At 27.6% G+C, this 14518-nt stretch overlaps 1 protein-coding gene across 1 annotated transcript; it reads left to right on the plus strand.

Moving 5' to 3' along the window:
* The first annotated feature begins 1305 nt into the window (after positions 1-1305).
* On the plus strand, positions 1306-7233 carry LOC109813515 (transcription factor MYB114). The gene is made up of 3 exons (XM_020377710.3): positions 1306-1515; positions 2022-2151; positions 6746-7233. Exons 1-3 carry the CDS (start codon positions 1398-1400, stop codon positions 7065-7067), a joined length of 570 nt encoding a protein of 189 aa, XP_020233299.2. The 5' UTR covers positions 1306-1397; the 3' UTR covers positions 7068-7233.
* The last annotated feature ends 7285 nt before the right edge of the window (positions 7234-14518 follow it).

The raw sequence follows: 14518 nt of genomic DNA on the forward strand, positions 1-14518 counted from the left end.
GGCATTACAAAATAATTTACTATGTAGTGGAGAAGTTTTTCAACCAAAACTTTTCTAAACCATCTTCTTATTTTATTTCAGTTATTGTTATTTAATTTTATCATTTGTTAATATTAATCTTAATGCATTTTCAATAATAAATAATATATATTTTAATTTCTATTTTTATAGTTCCATCAATCTTAAGGAGAAAAACTTGATTCTAAATTAGAATCTTTTTATGAAAATATTTATCACGAAAATAGAAATTATTATTTTAATATAAATGATATAAATTGGTTATATTTAATGAATTTTAATGGTTGTGTAAATGCAATAAATTGTCTTGGAGAATAAATTCCCAATGGAGTGGTCTCATGTGCTTCAATAGTGATGTGAAGTCATGATATATTTAAATTCAATATTTTACTATTTATTCTCTTTAATCTTTTAATTCAAAAGTTGGTTGCAATATTTTATAGTGTTTAAATATTTAAATTTGATTCTTTATTTAAAATTTAAAATTTAAATTAGTGGGGAATTGTTGAAATTTTATTATAATTTAAAACTTAATTAAATATTTGTTTTTATTCAATTTCTATTTAATTGTTTTAATATTTTAATTATTGTTTATTAACGTTTTAATTAATAGGATTAAAACAGTTATGTTACTACGTTTTAATTAATAGCATTAACCGGATGGAATAATTCAGATGGTTTCAACAAGTTCTCATCAATTGTAGTTACCTTTCAAACTTGGAGCAATAAGTTATGCATAAAGAGATCTTTCACGGTTTCACCACATATAATTAATCTGATGGGTTATCGTATCTTAAAGAAGAGCACATTACAAAATAATAATCAATGCGGAGTACATTACAAATAATATATCATTAATGCAGTGAGTATTTTCTCTCTAGGATAGTGTTTAACCTACTTCAACTCAAATTTCTGTAAAGATTCTTCTTATTTTATTTTATCCATTATTATTTAATTTTATCATTTATTAACGTTGATTTTGATGTAATTTAAGTGATAAATAATATATATTTTAATTTCCATTTTCATGGTTCCAACAAATTATACTCAAATATTTAATTAAAGCTAAAGTTAGCTTTAGGTTAAAAAATTAAAGTACACCCTCTTTTGGTCCATTTTATTATTGCCTTGTTTGGGAAAGAGGGGGGCCATGGGGGCCGGGCGATAAATGGAACGTGCATGCAATGCTCCGCGGGTTACATGTAATCTTTAACTTTTGTGGACACAAACATTGCACGTTTATATTTGTTGATATCTTCTCTATATATACGTTCAAATAGCCAACAGATTGTAGAGAACTAGCTAGATAGCTAGGCCTAGTTATATAAAATGGTGAGTTGTTAATGTTGTCTTGTGTTGTGTTTTTGCACTTGTAACTTATGGAAGGATCCGTATGTGTACGTAAAGGTGCATGGAGTGAAGTAGAAGATGACCTTCTCAGGGCGTGTGTGAGACAATATGGGGAAGGAAAATGGCACTTGGTGCCTACAAGAGCGGGTAATGTTTACTTTCATGATACTTTATATCATATAGTAATGGATCAATATATAATAATTATAAAAAAGTATCATGCAAATGGTTGTTGAAAAAGATGCATGAGTTCATCTTTAATTATTAGAAATATTATATATATATATATATATATATATATATATATATATATATATATATGTGTGTATATTTATGCATAATTTTTGTGTTAATTATGAATAATATTCAATAACATATATATATTATTGTGTGTTACTGTAACTTATAATTATACTTTTTAATAATATACTAACATACATTATATTCATAATATATGTAAAAGTAAATTTTAATGATAAATATTATATTATTATAGAGTGTATGTGACTCGATCTAGAATATTTTATTTCAGTGTTTCTTTCGTTCATTTTTCTCATTGTCTTTGACAGAGTGAATGGACTATTATCAGTTAGCAATGGTTCAGGAATCAGTTTTGTTATTTGTTAGTTACATAGATAGTTGAATTTTTACAGGCTTGAACCGGTGCCGCAAGAGCTGCAGACAGAGGTGGTTGAATTATCTAAAACCAGATATCAAGAGGGGAGAGTTCGCTGAGGACGAAGTTGATATCATGTTAAGATTGCATAAACTTTTGGGTAACAGGTAGTGTATTTATAATTAGGTTTAAATACTTTTTTTTTCTTTCTATTATTTACTTTTTCTATTAATCCATATGATTTGAAATCATTTTAATTATTATACATATATTATTATTATTTTTTATTTCTTTTAAGTCTTTATCGTTTATTAATTTTTTATTAAAGTCGTTTATGTTGTGATGTCATAGTAAAGGCTACTTTGACGTGATATTTTTATTTAAATATTTTTTATTTTTATAATTTCATTTATTTTTTATTTTAATCTATATAATTTCATTTACTAATTCTTTTTTAGTCAATGAAGGTTAAAATATCCTTTTTTAGTTCTTATAGATAAATTCTTTTCTTTTTAATTTTGGTCTTTTATTTTTCATTAACATCATTAATTTGTTTTGTGATGACGTAGTAAAAATCACTTCGAAGTGGTACTTTCTGGCATGAATTTTTCTTTATTTGTTTTAGTTGCCTTATGTTAGATTTCATCATTTGATTATAGTGACTATGTTTGTTTTTAAACTCGAAATCCATAATAATCATTGATGAGTTTTGGTTGCTCCTTTCCTGTGACAAAGGATATTGTTGAAGTCAAATGTGTTGATCACTTGAGTTTATAGAATGTTTGGATTTGTGAATAACATAAACACGAATCATTTTTCTTTAAGGGAGGAGAAAGGAAGTCAATGAGCAATAACATGAGGTCTTCTTCAAGGATCATTTATTGTGTATGTATAAAAAGGATGAAACTATATACATCAAGAACTCAAAAAATATGGGTAAAAATTATTGAGGTGTCTAAATTATAGAGTAATACAATTTTGATTTCTAATTGGTTCTATTGTAAGTGTTTTTCAATTTTTTATTACTATTTTTTCATTTGAATTCTTGATGCAAGAGGTATAGAGTTGTGGGTATTTCATATTAGTGGATGGACCGACATCTAAATATACTTTTGCATGTCATCTTATTAGTTCTGAAGAAAAATAGTAACCAACTATATATTCACATTACATGAATGAGGTGTGTTCAAAAATAGATATATTTTTCATCAACAAACCATATCTGAAGAGTAACCATAATTGTTCAAGTAATATGTAAGAGATATATTCAGATGTCATTTCATCCATCCATCAAAAATATCTACAACTTCATACCTTCTGCATCAAAACCTCATATGAAAAACAATAACTAAAAATTATAAAACACCTACAACAAAACCAAGAATCAAAATTATATTACCCTATAATTTGAACAACACAATAATTTTCATCCAAAATTTGAATCCTTGATAAATATAGTCTCACCTCTATCTGCATATACAATAAGTGACCTTTGAAGAAAACCTCTTATTATTACTCATTAAACTTCATCTTCCTATGAAGAAAAATGATTCGTACTATGTTAATCACAACTTAGACCTTTTATAGGTTCAAGCTATCAAGACATCGAACTCTGACAATGTCTCTTGTAGCAAGAAAGGAACAATATTATAGCTCAACAATGAACATCGTGGTCTTGGCTTAGACGATGAAACCTTATGAGATAACTTCAAGTGATCTTTGCCAAGTCATCACAATATATATAAATGTCATCATGAAAAATAAATGACAGAAACTAATTAAAGGGGGAGTTACGCATAAGGGTTAAAAGGGGGCCGTATTTTAAACTATATGGATTCAACTAAAAAAAATAAATTATAAAGACTAAAAATATATTTAAAAAAAATGATGTCAAATAATCTTTGTCGTGTCATCACAACATAAACAATATATATTAATGAAAAATAAATTACAGTAACTAAAAAAAATTATGTGTGTGTAGAGAATAAAAAACAATATTTTAAAATATACATACTAAAATATTAAAATTATAAAGATTAAAAGGTATTTAAAAATTTAATTTATATTATTTGTGACATTAACATGGGTCCTAGTTATTAACTGACAAAGAATTAGTTATTATCTGCAGATATAGATGCATGCATCCATGTGAATACGAGTTAAATTTATTATAACATTTGATTGCGAAACTTATGCAATTATGCAAGTAAACAAGAACTTATTTAAATAAGATTCTCAATAAAATTTATTGAAATAAGACAATAATTTCTCTAAATTAAAATACTGTTAAACATCTCATTATATTATATTACTATTTTTACTGGCAACTTAATAGTTTAAGGTTAACGTGTTTAGAATTGTGTTTGACATCATATAACCAATTAGAATTAATCAGCATGATGGATGGGAGTTTGGATAATTTACATTAAATATTATATCTAAGCTTTGTTATTGACATTGTAAAAAGTAAAGGATGTTTTAGTGACATGTTAAGATGGATTGGATGCAAAATGTTACATTAGATAGCATTTAATTTTACATCTGTCTTTGACTCTTTGTATTTTAACAAATTTGGTCTCACCGACGTGATATTGGAAAATTTTCAAGTTTTATATCGGTTAAAAATAAGGTAATTAAAAATATATAAGTGGGAGACAATTCTTATTTTATAAGTTATTTTTGTAAAGTTGAGTTAAATTTATTACACACATTTTAAGATGATATGATTATTTAGATTCATTCTAAAAATGATCATTCGTCATTGATACACACATCAAACTCAATAATGTTTGGCCTAAGAGGATGTCTTATAAAAAATTCAAGTATTGCATATCCTAAATCATTGAAAATGGGTCTTCTACCATTTATCTATATAGCAAGTCCAATAATATTAGACTTGAGGGTGCATTGGGAGAAATCTTAGTCCCTCGTCAACTATAGATAAAACAATAAAATAATATATAAATGATAGATAACTTTTATCTTACAAATTGATTATGTAAGATTGAGTTAAGCCCATCATTCACGTTCTAAGATGTGATATATTTTTTTGATCAATGGATATGATTTATCATAACTAAAAAGCAACATAGCTTCCACATTTTTAAGTAAAAACCATGTGATTTTTCTCTTTCTAACAAATTTCTAACCACGTTCTTTAATGTCAAACATGCACTAACTTAAGGTGAAATTATTTATTTATCTTTTTTAATTATTCTTATTTTAAATTTTGGTCCTTATCCTTACTTATAATGTCTTTCTTATACCCTTTCATGAGAAATGTTAATAATATACTCTTTTAAATACATATTTTTTAATTATTTGATTTTTTTAAAACACAAAATTGGTGATGACTCTCTCTCTATTGATTTATAATTTTTAATAAATTTTAACTAATAATGAGAGTGAGTATATTATTAGAAAAAGTATATTAAAGAGTGTATTATTAACTCTCCTCAACATTCACAAAATGTTAGGAAAACTTTAATAAACTTTAACTAATATGATGTAATGTATTGAGAAAAGTATGTGGAACACTCCTCAAAATTATAAGTTTTGCCCTCTATTTTGTTAAAACTATTAGTGATGTAAAATTTTATTTTATGATAATAAACTGGAGAAAAAAACTATACAGGGGCTGAAACCAATGATGGATCCAAAAATTTTAGATTGTGGGAGCAATACTTATTTATGTATTTGTAATATTAAAAATTTTACATATAACTTTTAAAAGTATAAATATATATCATAATTATTTTTTTACAAGTTTTTATATCTATGATTACAATTAAAAATGAAAATAAATTAGGTCAAACTAAATTTTATTATAATTTAGTAGGTTTGAACCTAACTTTCTTTAACAATATATATCCTAAGTATGACTTATTTATCTATCATAAACATTTTTTTAAATTTTTTGTTAGAACTACAATCCTAAACACTTACTTTATAATAATTTAACACTATTAAAAATATAAAAATAAATATGTTAAATCTTATAAAAATCAAATTTAATTTATTTATGATATAAACATGTTTTTAATATCTAATATATATTTTTAGATGATAATTTATTTTAAAATATATTTTATAATAATAATTCTAAATGGAACATAAATCGTTTGATCTTTCTTATTTTGATGTTTTTAATCAACGTATATAATAAATAGAAAACACAAAAGATAAACATGCATACTGTAAATATTATTTTATCAAAAGATTTTTAATATATTACATTATATATGTGAGTATTAAGATATATATATATAATAATTACACTTTTTTAAAAAATTAATTCGTTATAAAAGAATATTTTTTATCATATAAGAGAATTAATCTCCATAAAAAATTTGACAGACATCTAATAAATAAATATCTTCTCCAAATCTATATTTTATACATATGATAATTTAAACACATATATTTATTTTATTATAATATAATTTTTATTTTTTAAAATATATTATTTTTTGTATAAAAGAATATATATGTATCAAATGGTAGTGGGACAAGTGCCCCCACTCTTGACAATGTATGTGGATCCGTGGCTGAAACATATAATATTTTTTATAAGAACTAAAACTTAAAATGATGATAATTTTTTTAACCAGAACATACACAGAAATATTTTAAATGATCTTGCGGTCATTAATTATGAACTTTTTGAAGAATAATTTTACACAATAAACTCATTTTTGTATTTTTTTTTTTAAAGAAAAGTCACTTAAATAAATTTTGTATAAACACTTTGTGTGTATGTAGATGGTCCCTGATTGCAGGAAGACTTCCTGGAAGAACACCAAATGATGTGAAAAACTACTGGAACACCTACATTCGCAGGAGAGCATGCTCTCATAAGGTGGTAAGCAATGAAAAGGTGAAAACTCACGAGGTGATAAAGCCCAGGGCAAAAACTATCTCAAGACCTTCACCTTGGTTGAGTAACACTGACCCAACCACAAGCCCAATACCAGATATATCAAGCCCAATAGCTAATAATACTTTTGATCCTAATGATACCAAGACCTCAACTCTCAAGAGACTCGTCAGGAAGCCTTCCAAGCTCAACGACTATATTACTTAAATCATTTTATCAACATCATTAAGATAAGTTTAGGGTATTATTTAATCATTTTATCAGTACCACGTGTAGGGTATCTATAATAAAACCGTTATTTGTTTTTTCTTTTTAAATATCAGTCATAATCTATGTTTTGGGCATGAAACTAATATACGGTTTTTTTTTCTTAGCTTTCTTCTTAGTTATTATATGATTGTTTATCAATTTGATGTTTTCATTGTACTACCAAATGCCTTTCAATGTTTCTTTCAAAGACATGAAAGTCTTGGTTATTATTTTTCTTACCAATTTGGTATTTTTATTGTACCACTAAATGCATCTCAAAGTTTCTTTCAAAGATATGGAAGACGTGCGCACTCACAAATCTAAATTCAAAGCTCCCTACTCTTAAGACATAGCTTGGTAATTAACAAATTATTTGAGAGGCTCGTCATGAGAATTTTACTTATTATTGTTAAAAAAGTAGTTTGGAGTCTAAAACAATCTTACAAAATTAGATGTAAGTCGAGATTGTTCTTAACTTATATGCACTAATATGATCATCTTACTAGTTGATGTGGGATCTCTAATAGTCATGACTAAAATCTTAGAGAAATTGTTGCTTTTTCAATCCAACATCACACCACCACCTCCACTACAACTTCAAGCGATAACATCTCATTTTTTAATAAATAATAAATAAATTAGAATAATTAGAATATTATATAAGAGAAATACTTTTATTAATGAAGTAAAATTGAGGTGAATTATGAGATTTTGGATTAGACTCTAGCTCCAACTTAGAGGCTAATTAAAAATAATAATAAAAAAGTGAGAGAAAAGATTAGGTTATTATACATTTTCTGAAACCTATAATACTCATAAGAGAAAACCTAGAGGAGACCACCAGAGAAGATGTAGCTGAGCGATACAAGCATTAAGAAGTGCGTTGTTCCATAGTATCGTCATTCTAAGTAGGGGGGAGTGAGGTTGTAAGTCCTTTGGACATATATGAGGGGCAAGGATAAAGAGACGACCCCTAAGCCTCACAGGTTGTCTGATTGATGGGAATTCATGTGTATGAGCTCAATTACAAATGTATTATTGTTCTATTTTGTGATCTATATATTTGTTCTAAATCAATCAATTGGATGATGAGTTTATGCATTCTAAGGGTTAAGGTTGTTTTGGTGTTATGCACTCAAATGATGGAGGAGATTTAGAAATGGATGTTCCAACTTTTCTAAAAAAAGATAAGCAAAAGTGTTAAACTTACCACAAGGAGTAAATCCTTGAGTGGATTGTATGATGAAACTAGGTTGGAGAAGGTTGATGTTTCTCTTCAACTAGCTTCTAGTGCTTCTTATCTTCTTCCTTGGATTATGAAAACACCAAAACAAACTTCAAATGATGGAGAAGTTTCATAAGTGGATGTGCCAATTTTTCTAAAGAAGATAAGCAAAAGTGTCAAACTTACCACAAGAAGAAAATCCTTGATAAAATTTCTTAAGGAGAAGTTTCTTCGATAGAGAGAACTAAAAATTTTGGAAGGAGAAAACTCAATGTTATTTTTCACAATTCATCAAAAGTAACATCCAAAATACAAGAGAGACCTATATATAGAGTTTGGTAGTTTGTGGTGCAAGTTAAGCTAACCTAGGTTTAAAACAACCTAAGTTGGGTTAACTTGAACTCAAATTACTAACCCTAGTTTAGCTTAACTAATTTGGTCACTTGCTCTCCAAATGTCACTATCTTAGATCTAGATTGGCAATGAGAGTTTTCCATGTGGCAAGGCAAGGAAAGTGTGACTCATGTCACCATCCTAGATTTAGAAGGGTTAATGGGAGCTTACCATATGGCAAGGTGTGTTTGATGTGACTATACAAGGTCATGTGACATGTTGGCTCTTTGAACGACTTAAGAGACATCTTGTCTTCTCCTTGTCTTGGGCATCCAATGCAAGTGGCCAAGCCAATGGACCAAATGTCCAAGAAAATGCTCTTGGACCATTCGAACCCAATAAGTCCAAATAGTCTTTACTAGTTACACTTCTCCTAAACCCTAAACTTGAGATAAAAAATACAAGAACATAAATTTCTATACTACTTGATCCAAAATACAAGGTCAAAATAAGAAAAATACTTCAAGAAAAAATATGCACAAGGAAGAGTAAGAGAAACAACCTACAAAATAAGGCCCAAGGTTCAATAAGAGATTAGGCCTTCTTTCTTCAAGTTTAGCTCCTTCCTCTTGATTCCTTCATAACATGGCCCCTAGGGATGATGCCATCATCCCCTCCCCTTTCAAGAGGAATTTTCCTCAAATCATAAGCCCCTTCTTCTTCTTTACCACTTGCAAAAGAGAATAAAATGCAAGTATTAGAAGTGTTATTTATATGATGATCAAAAAGGCCTAACCTATTATTTCTCTCTAAGTGTGGGATAAAGATATCCTTAAGAAATTTTATTTTATAAGGGTTCTCTTGAACCCCTTTTGTTCTATCTACACTATATATACTCAAGCTAATTTTTTCCTAAAAGAGATGTATTATTAAATTCTAAAAAGACTTGTCTTGGATGTCCTATATGATCACCTAGGCTCTTAAAAACTCAATTATCTACAACTAAAGTTCCTTTCCTTCCAAAATATTGAGGTGATATATAGCCACCATGACTAAGGAACTTCTTAGGAACAAAGTGTTGTCCCCAAGATGCAAGCTAGACATGTTCCTATGTGAAAGTTTGGGTGGAAACTTATGAGTCTCCCAACACACTTTCACGAGTATTAAATGCAACTACTAAGAACTTTACAAACAAATTGAAAGTTTTGAGTGGACACTTAGAACCTCTCAACACCACTTCCAAAGCAAGAAACCTTTACAAAAAAGATTGAAAACTAATAGCTTAAAAGCAAAAATACAAGTCTCTAAATCTTCAATCCTTCTCCAACACAATGAACAAACTCATTAGTGTAAAAGTGTTTTAGTATTTGCACTCCACTCTATGGTGTCTAGTATAGAAGCTCCTCCAAAAGATAGCTTCTCCCAAAGGATCCAACTCTCCTAAGCTTTCTTCAACATTCTAAGATGTTACCTTATGGTAAGAACTTTGTTTACCTTCACAAACGAAATAGCACAACACAACAACACTAGAAATAATTTTTTTTTTTAAAAAAGCAACAAAATCACAATTAAAAAATAGGCCAAACTCTAAGAATTAGACAAGTAAAAATTAAAGCACAATTTGAAAGCTAAAACAACAAAGAAGTAATCCTATGACAGGTTCTAGATTTGGACCACAAAAGTAACGAAGGCTTAAATCTACTTCCAAATTAAATGAAAATTCAAATGAAATAAAATGTGACAATTATTTTTGTTATACTTATCACAAAATGCTCCACATAGTTTTTTATCATACTTTTTTTTCTTTTCTCTTGTAATTTTTTTTTACACTTTTGTTTTATTTTTCTTTTGGAGCTATTTTTTTACTATTTTATTTTACTCTAGGTACTACAATAATGTCACAATATGTACCAAGAATAAGAATACAACTTTGCAAAAAATTAGAAATAGAGAAAATTCAAAAGGACTCCAAAAATTGGTGAAAATAATGCTACTACTCTTATTTTTAATTAGGCCTTTGATTTTAAAACTTTTGGAACTTCAAAGAGAGACTTAAAACTTCATATTACTACATCTTCAAGATTTTAAAATGTTTCACCAAAGTTTGAAATCAATTTGAATAGAAAATAATTCAAAGAAATAAAAAATAGTGAAAACTAACATATGGAAACCTAACTCTACTAGGAACATGTCAATGATCTAATAACATGCATGAACTCAAATATTATAATAAAAAAGAACACATACAGTTTCAATCCAGTACACATATAAAGTATTTTTGCAAGATTTAAAAAGTACTACTAGAAGTGATGACATAACAAGGACTACACATGACTTTTAAGACATTAGCATTTGCATAGATATCAGGAAAGCTCATAGAATAAGAATCCTAAGGTAGAACACAAATATTTGTTTCATAGAAACTAGTACTAAAAATTTTTGAACCAAAGTTATTCAAGACATTTTAGATCTATCATATAACATTCAAAAAATTAGATCTAAGCAACAACAATACTACAAGAAATATAATTATTACTAGAAAACACAAAAAAAAAATGAAGAAGAAACCTCCATGGAAGAACCAAAGTTCATGATACAAAATATGATGAAACTAGCTTAAAGAAGATTGATACTTCTCTTCAACTAGCTTCTAGTGCTCCCTATCTTCTTCCTTGGATTCCAAAAATGCCAAAACAAACTTCAAATGATGGAGGAGATTTGGAAATGGATGTGCCACTTCTTCTAGAGAGGATAAGCAAGAGTATTAAAACTTGTTACAAAGAGAAAATCCTTGTTAAAAGTTTTTAAGAAGAAATGTCTCTAAGAGAGAGAACTGAGACTTTTGGAAGGAGAAAACTCAATTTTACTTCTCACAATTCATCTTAGATCTATAATGAATAATGAGAGTTTGCTATGTGGAAAGGTAAGCAAAGTGTGACTTATGTCACCATTCTAGATCTAGAAGAGCCAATGGGAGCTCATCATGTGGCAAGGTGTGTTTAATGTGACTAGATAAGACTATGTGACATATTGGCTCTTTGAATGGCTTAAAAGACATCTTGTCTCCTCATTGTCTTAGACGTCCAATGCAAGTGGCCAAGCAAGTGAACGACCAAACCAATGGACCAAGTGTCCAAGGTGATGCTCTTGGGCCATTCAAACCCAATAAGTCCAAATAGCCTTTACTAGTTGCACATCTCTTAAACTACTATATACACCTTTAAAATAAAAATACAATAACAAATTTCTACACTATTTGACCCAAAATACAAGGTCAAAATAAGGAAAATATTTCAAGGAAAAATATACCCAAACAAGAGGAAGAGAAAACAAGCTTTAGGACATGGCACCTAGGCATGATGTCATCATTGTAAGTATGAGTAATTGATCTAATCTTATGAAATTTGGAGAAGGTGAGTTATGTAGATTGCGAGTTTATAAAGAGAATATTCTACAACTGCCTCACAGGTGAAGATAGTCACATCGGGGACATGGCTTCTAAAAAGGATCCAAACTTATCAACATTGGGTGTGAAGTGTTTTTCTTGATGTCACTTGATATCAATTTTACGAGGAAGGTGACACTGGGCATGGCCTAAACCTAACCTCTTTGCGTTGGGCACAAGTCAGACCTCGCCTACAAACACGAAAAGCTACATTCAAAAGCTATTTCATCATTACTACATCCTAACACATGTATGGTTCTACCTACTTAATACCCTAAAAGTGATAAGTAGCTTCTTTGATCAGATAATAAGTAATAATTTGGTGAAAGCATTTAATGCAAGAATTTATTACACCCAAAAACACTTCTTTCCTTAAGAAGCGAATTGTGAAGATAGAAGAAACAAGCCATGAGAGAGAAACTCAAGGATTTGCAACAGTCATCTTCACTGATGCACTATAAAAAGAAGTTTGAAGTTTAGAAAGAAAAAAGAGGACAATGTGACAAAAAATTGATATATGAAAGAAAAATAAATTGTTAAAAATCCTTGTATTTAACTTGTTGTATCACATCTTGCAAGGAAGAGAAAGCAATTTGGTAAACCTTTGTAACTTTTAGTTATTGAGTTTGAGCTTAGAGAGACTTATCTGTAAAAGAATACTCAAGTTTGAGCTTGGAGAGACTTATTTGTAAAAGAATACTCAGTATTGAAGCTTGGAGAGACTTTATATAAAAAGAATACTTAAGTAGTTGTTTGAAGAGACAAGTCAAAGAACATTAAGAATTGAACTAGAAGTGACTTGGTAAAGAGTACTTGTATCTTGAATATGATAGTAGAATTTGATCTGATTGAATCAACAACTAGACGTAGTCTCGGTGGTTGAAATGAACCAGTATAAAAACACCTTGTGTTTTAACATATTACCTTCTTCATATGCACTTCTTATATTACCTTGCTGTTTCACCAAAAGTGTAAGTTTTTGAGTTTCTAGTATTTCTCTTTTTCCCACAATCAATGGTTTAAACAAACCTATTGAAAATTTAATATTAAAACTTTTTAAATAAATTGAAATTAAATTAAATCATTTAAAAATAATGAGACTAAATTAAAATTTAAAAATAATAGAGATCAAATAAATAATTTAGACAATAAAAAACTTTTATTCTATATCAATATATATATTATAATTAAAATTTAATATTCTAATATTCTTCTATACAACAATTATATATATCAAGGCAAACAAAAAAGAAAGAAAACACAGAACGAGTCATGCATGACAAACATAATCGTATGACATGATCAAAAGGGGGAAAGATAAGTTTTGGATTTATTCATCAAAATAAAATATAAAAAAATTAAAACTGACGAACTTGACCAAACTCTACTCTATATATATATATAGAGGGAGCATATCAAGTGAGAGGAATTTATTATGAGAGGGTGAGAGAGTTAAAATATAACCCTTAGATTAATCAAGTGAGAGAAAATTTGAGATTTAATCAAGTGAGAGAAAATTAATCTAAGAGTTATATTTTAACCCTCTCACCCTCTCATAATAAATTCCTCTCACTTGATATGCTCCCTATATATATATATATATATAAATATATTCTTCATTTTCTTTTGTTTTAATTTATATCTTTAAATAAAATTTATTTTAAAATATAAATGCATTCTGACCTACAACTATCTCGAATTTAATCAAGTAATTCGATTTGATTTATTAAAAAATAAAATTTATAAGGCTAATGTTAAGAAAATAATCTGAAGAGTTTTTATTATTAAAAACAACTTTTTATTTTTGATTTTATCAATCTTTTATTTATTAATAAGAACTTTTTATTTGATTTCTTAACATCGAATAATGTATTAACTTATTTTTTAATTTGAGTTTTCTATTGATCGTATAAGAGCTGATGATGTAAGTCATTTGTCATTTATGTGAACTCAAAATAGTAATATTAATTAAGAAAATTGAAACTGCTCAAATTAAAATCATAAAATAAATTCAAGGATTTATATTTTTTTCAATTATTTAATTGACCAATTATACCTCTATGCGTATTTATATGACTAAATCAGTCTATTAGTAAACTTATAACTTTACAACTTGAGCTAATTAAGAAAAATGTTTGGATATAGAATATTTCCATACTAAGCATATTTTTTTTTAAAATTTTTATTGTATCAAAAATCTTAAATTACCACATAATTAAAAAATTATTTTTTTTACTATAATTACTTAAAAATCATATTATGTCTTTTTCTTAGTTATTAGTTCAAAAACATTTACACATGAAAATTAAACTCATTTTTTTTAATTTACCATACTTAAAACATTTTTTTCTTATTTTACATTTTTAATAATATAAAATACAATGAGGGTATCAAAAATTTAAAGTT

This window comes from Cajanus cajan, chromosome 2 (assembly GCF_000230855.2).
Source record: "Cajanus cajan strain Asha chromosome 2, NIPB_CcT2T_4, whole genome shotgun sequence".
In the NCBI taxonomy this organism is placed as follows: domain Eukaryota; kingdom Viridiplantae; phylum Streptophyta; class Magnoliopsida; order Fabales; family Fabaceae; genus Cajanus; species Cajanus cajan.

Coding starts and splice junctions, on each gene's coding strand:
- LOC109813515 (XM_020377710.3), top strand. CDS start 1,398: ATGGAAGGATCCGTATGTGTACGTAAAGGTGCATGGAGTGAAGTAGAA. Junction 1,516..2,021: donor CTTGGTGCCTACAAGAGCGG/GTAATGTTTACT, acceptor GAATTTTTACAG/GCTTGAACCGGTGCCGCAAG. Junction 2,152..6,745: donor CATAAACTTTTGGGTAACAG/GTAGTGTATTTA, acceptor GTGTGTATGTAG/ATGGTCCCTGATTGCAGGAA.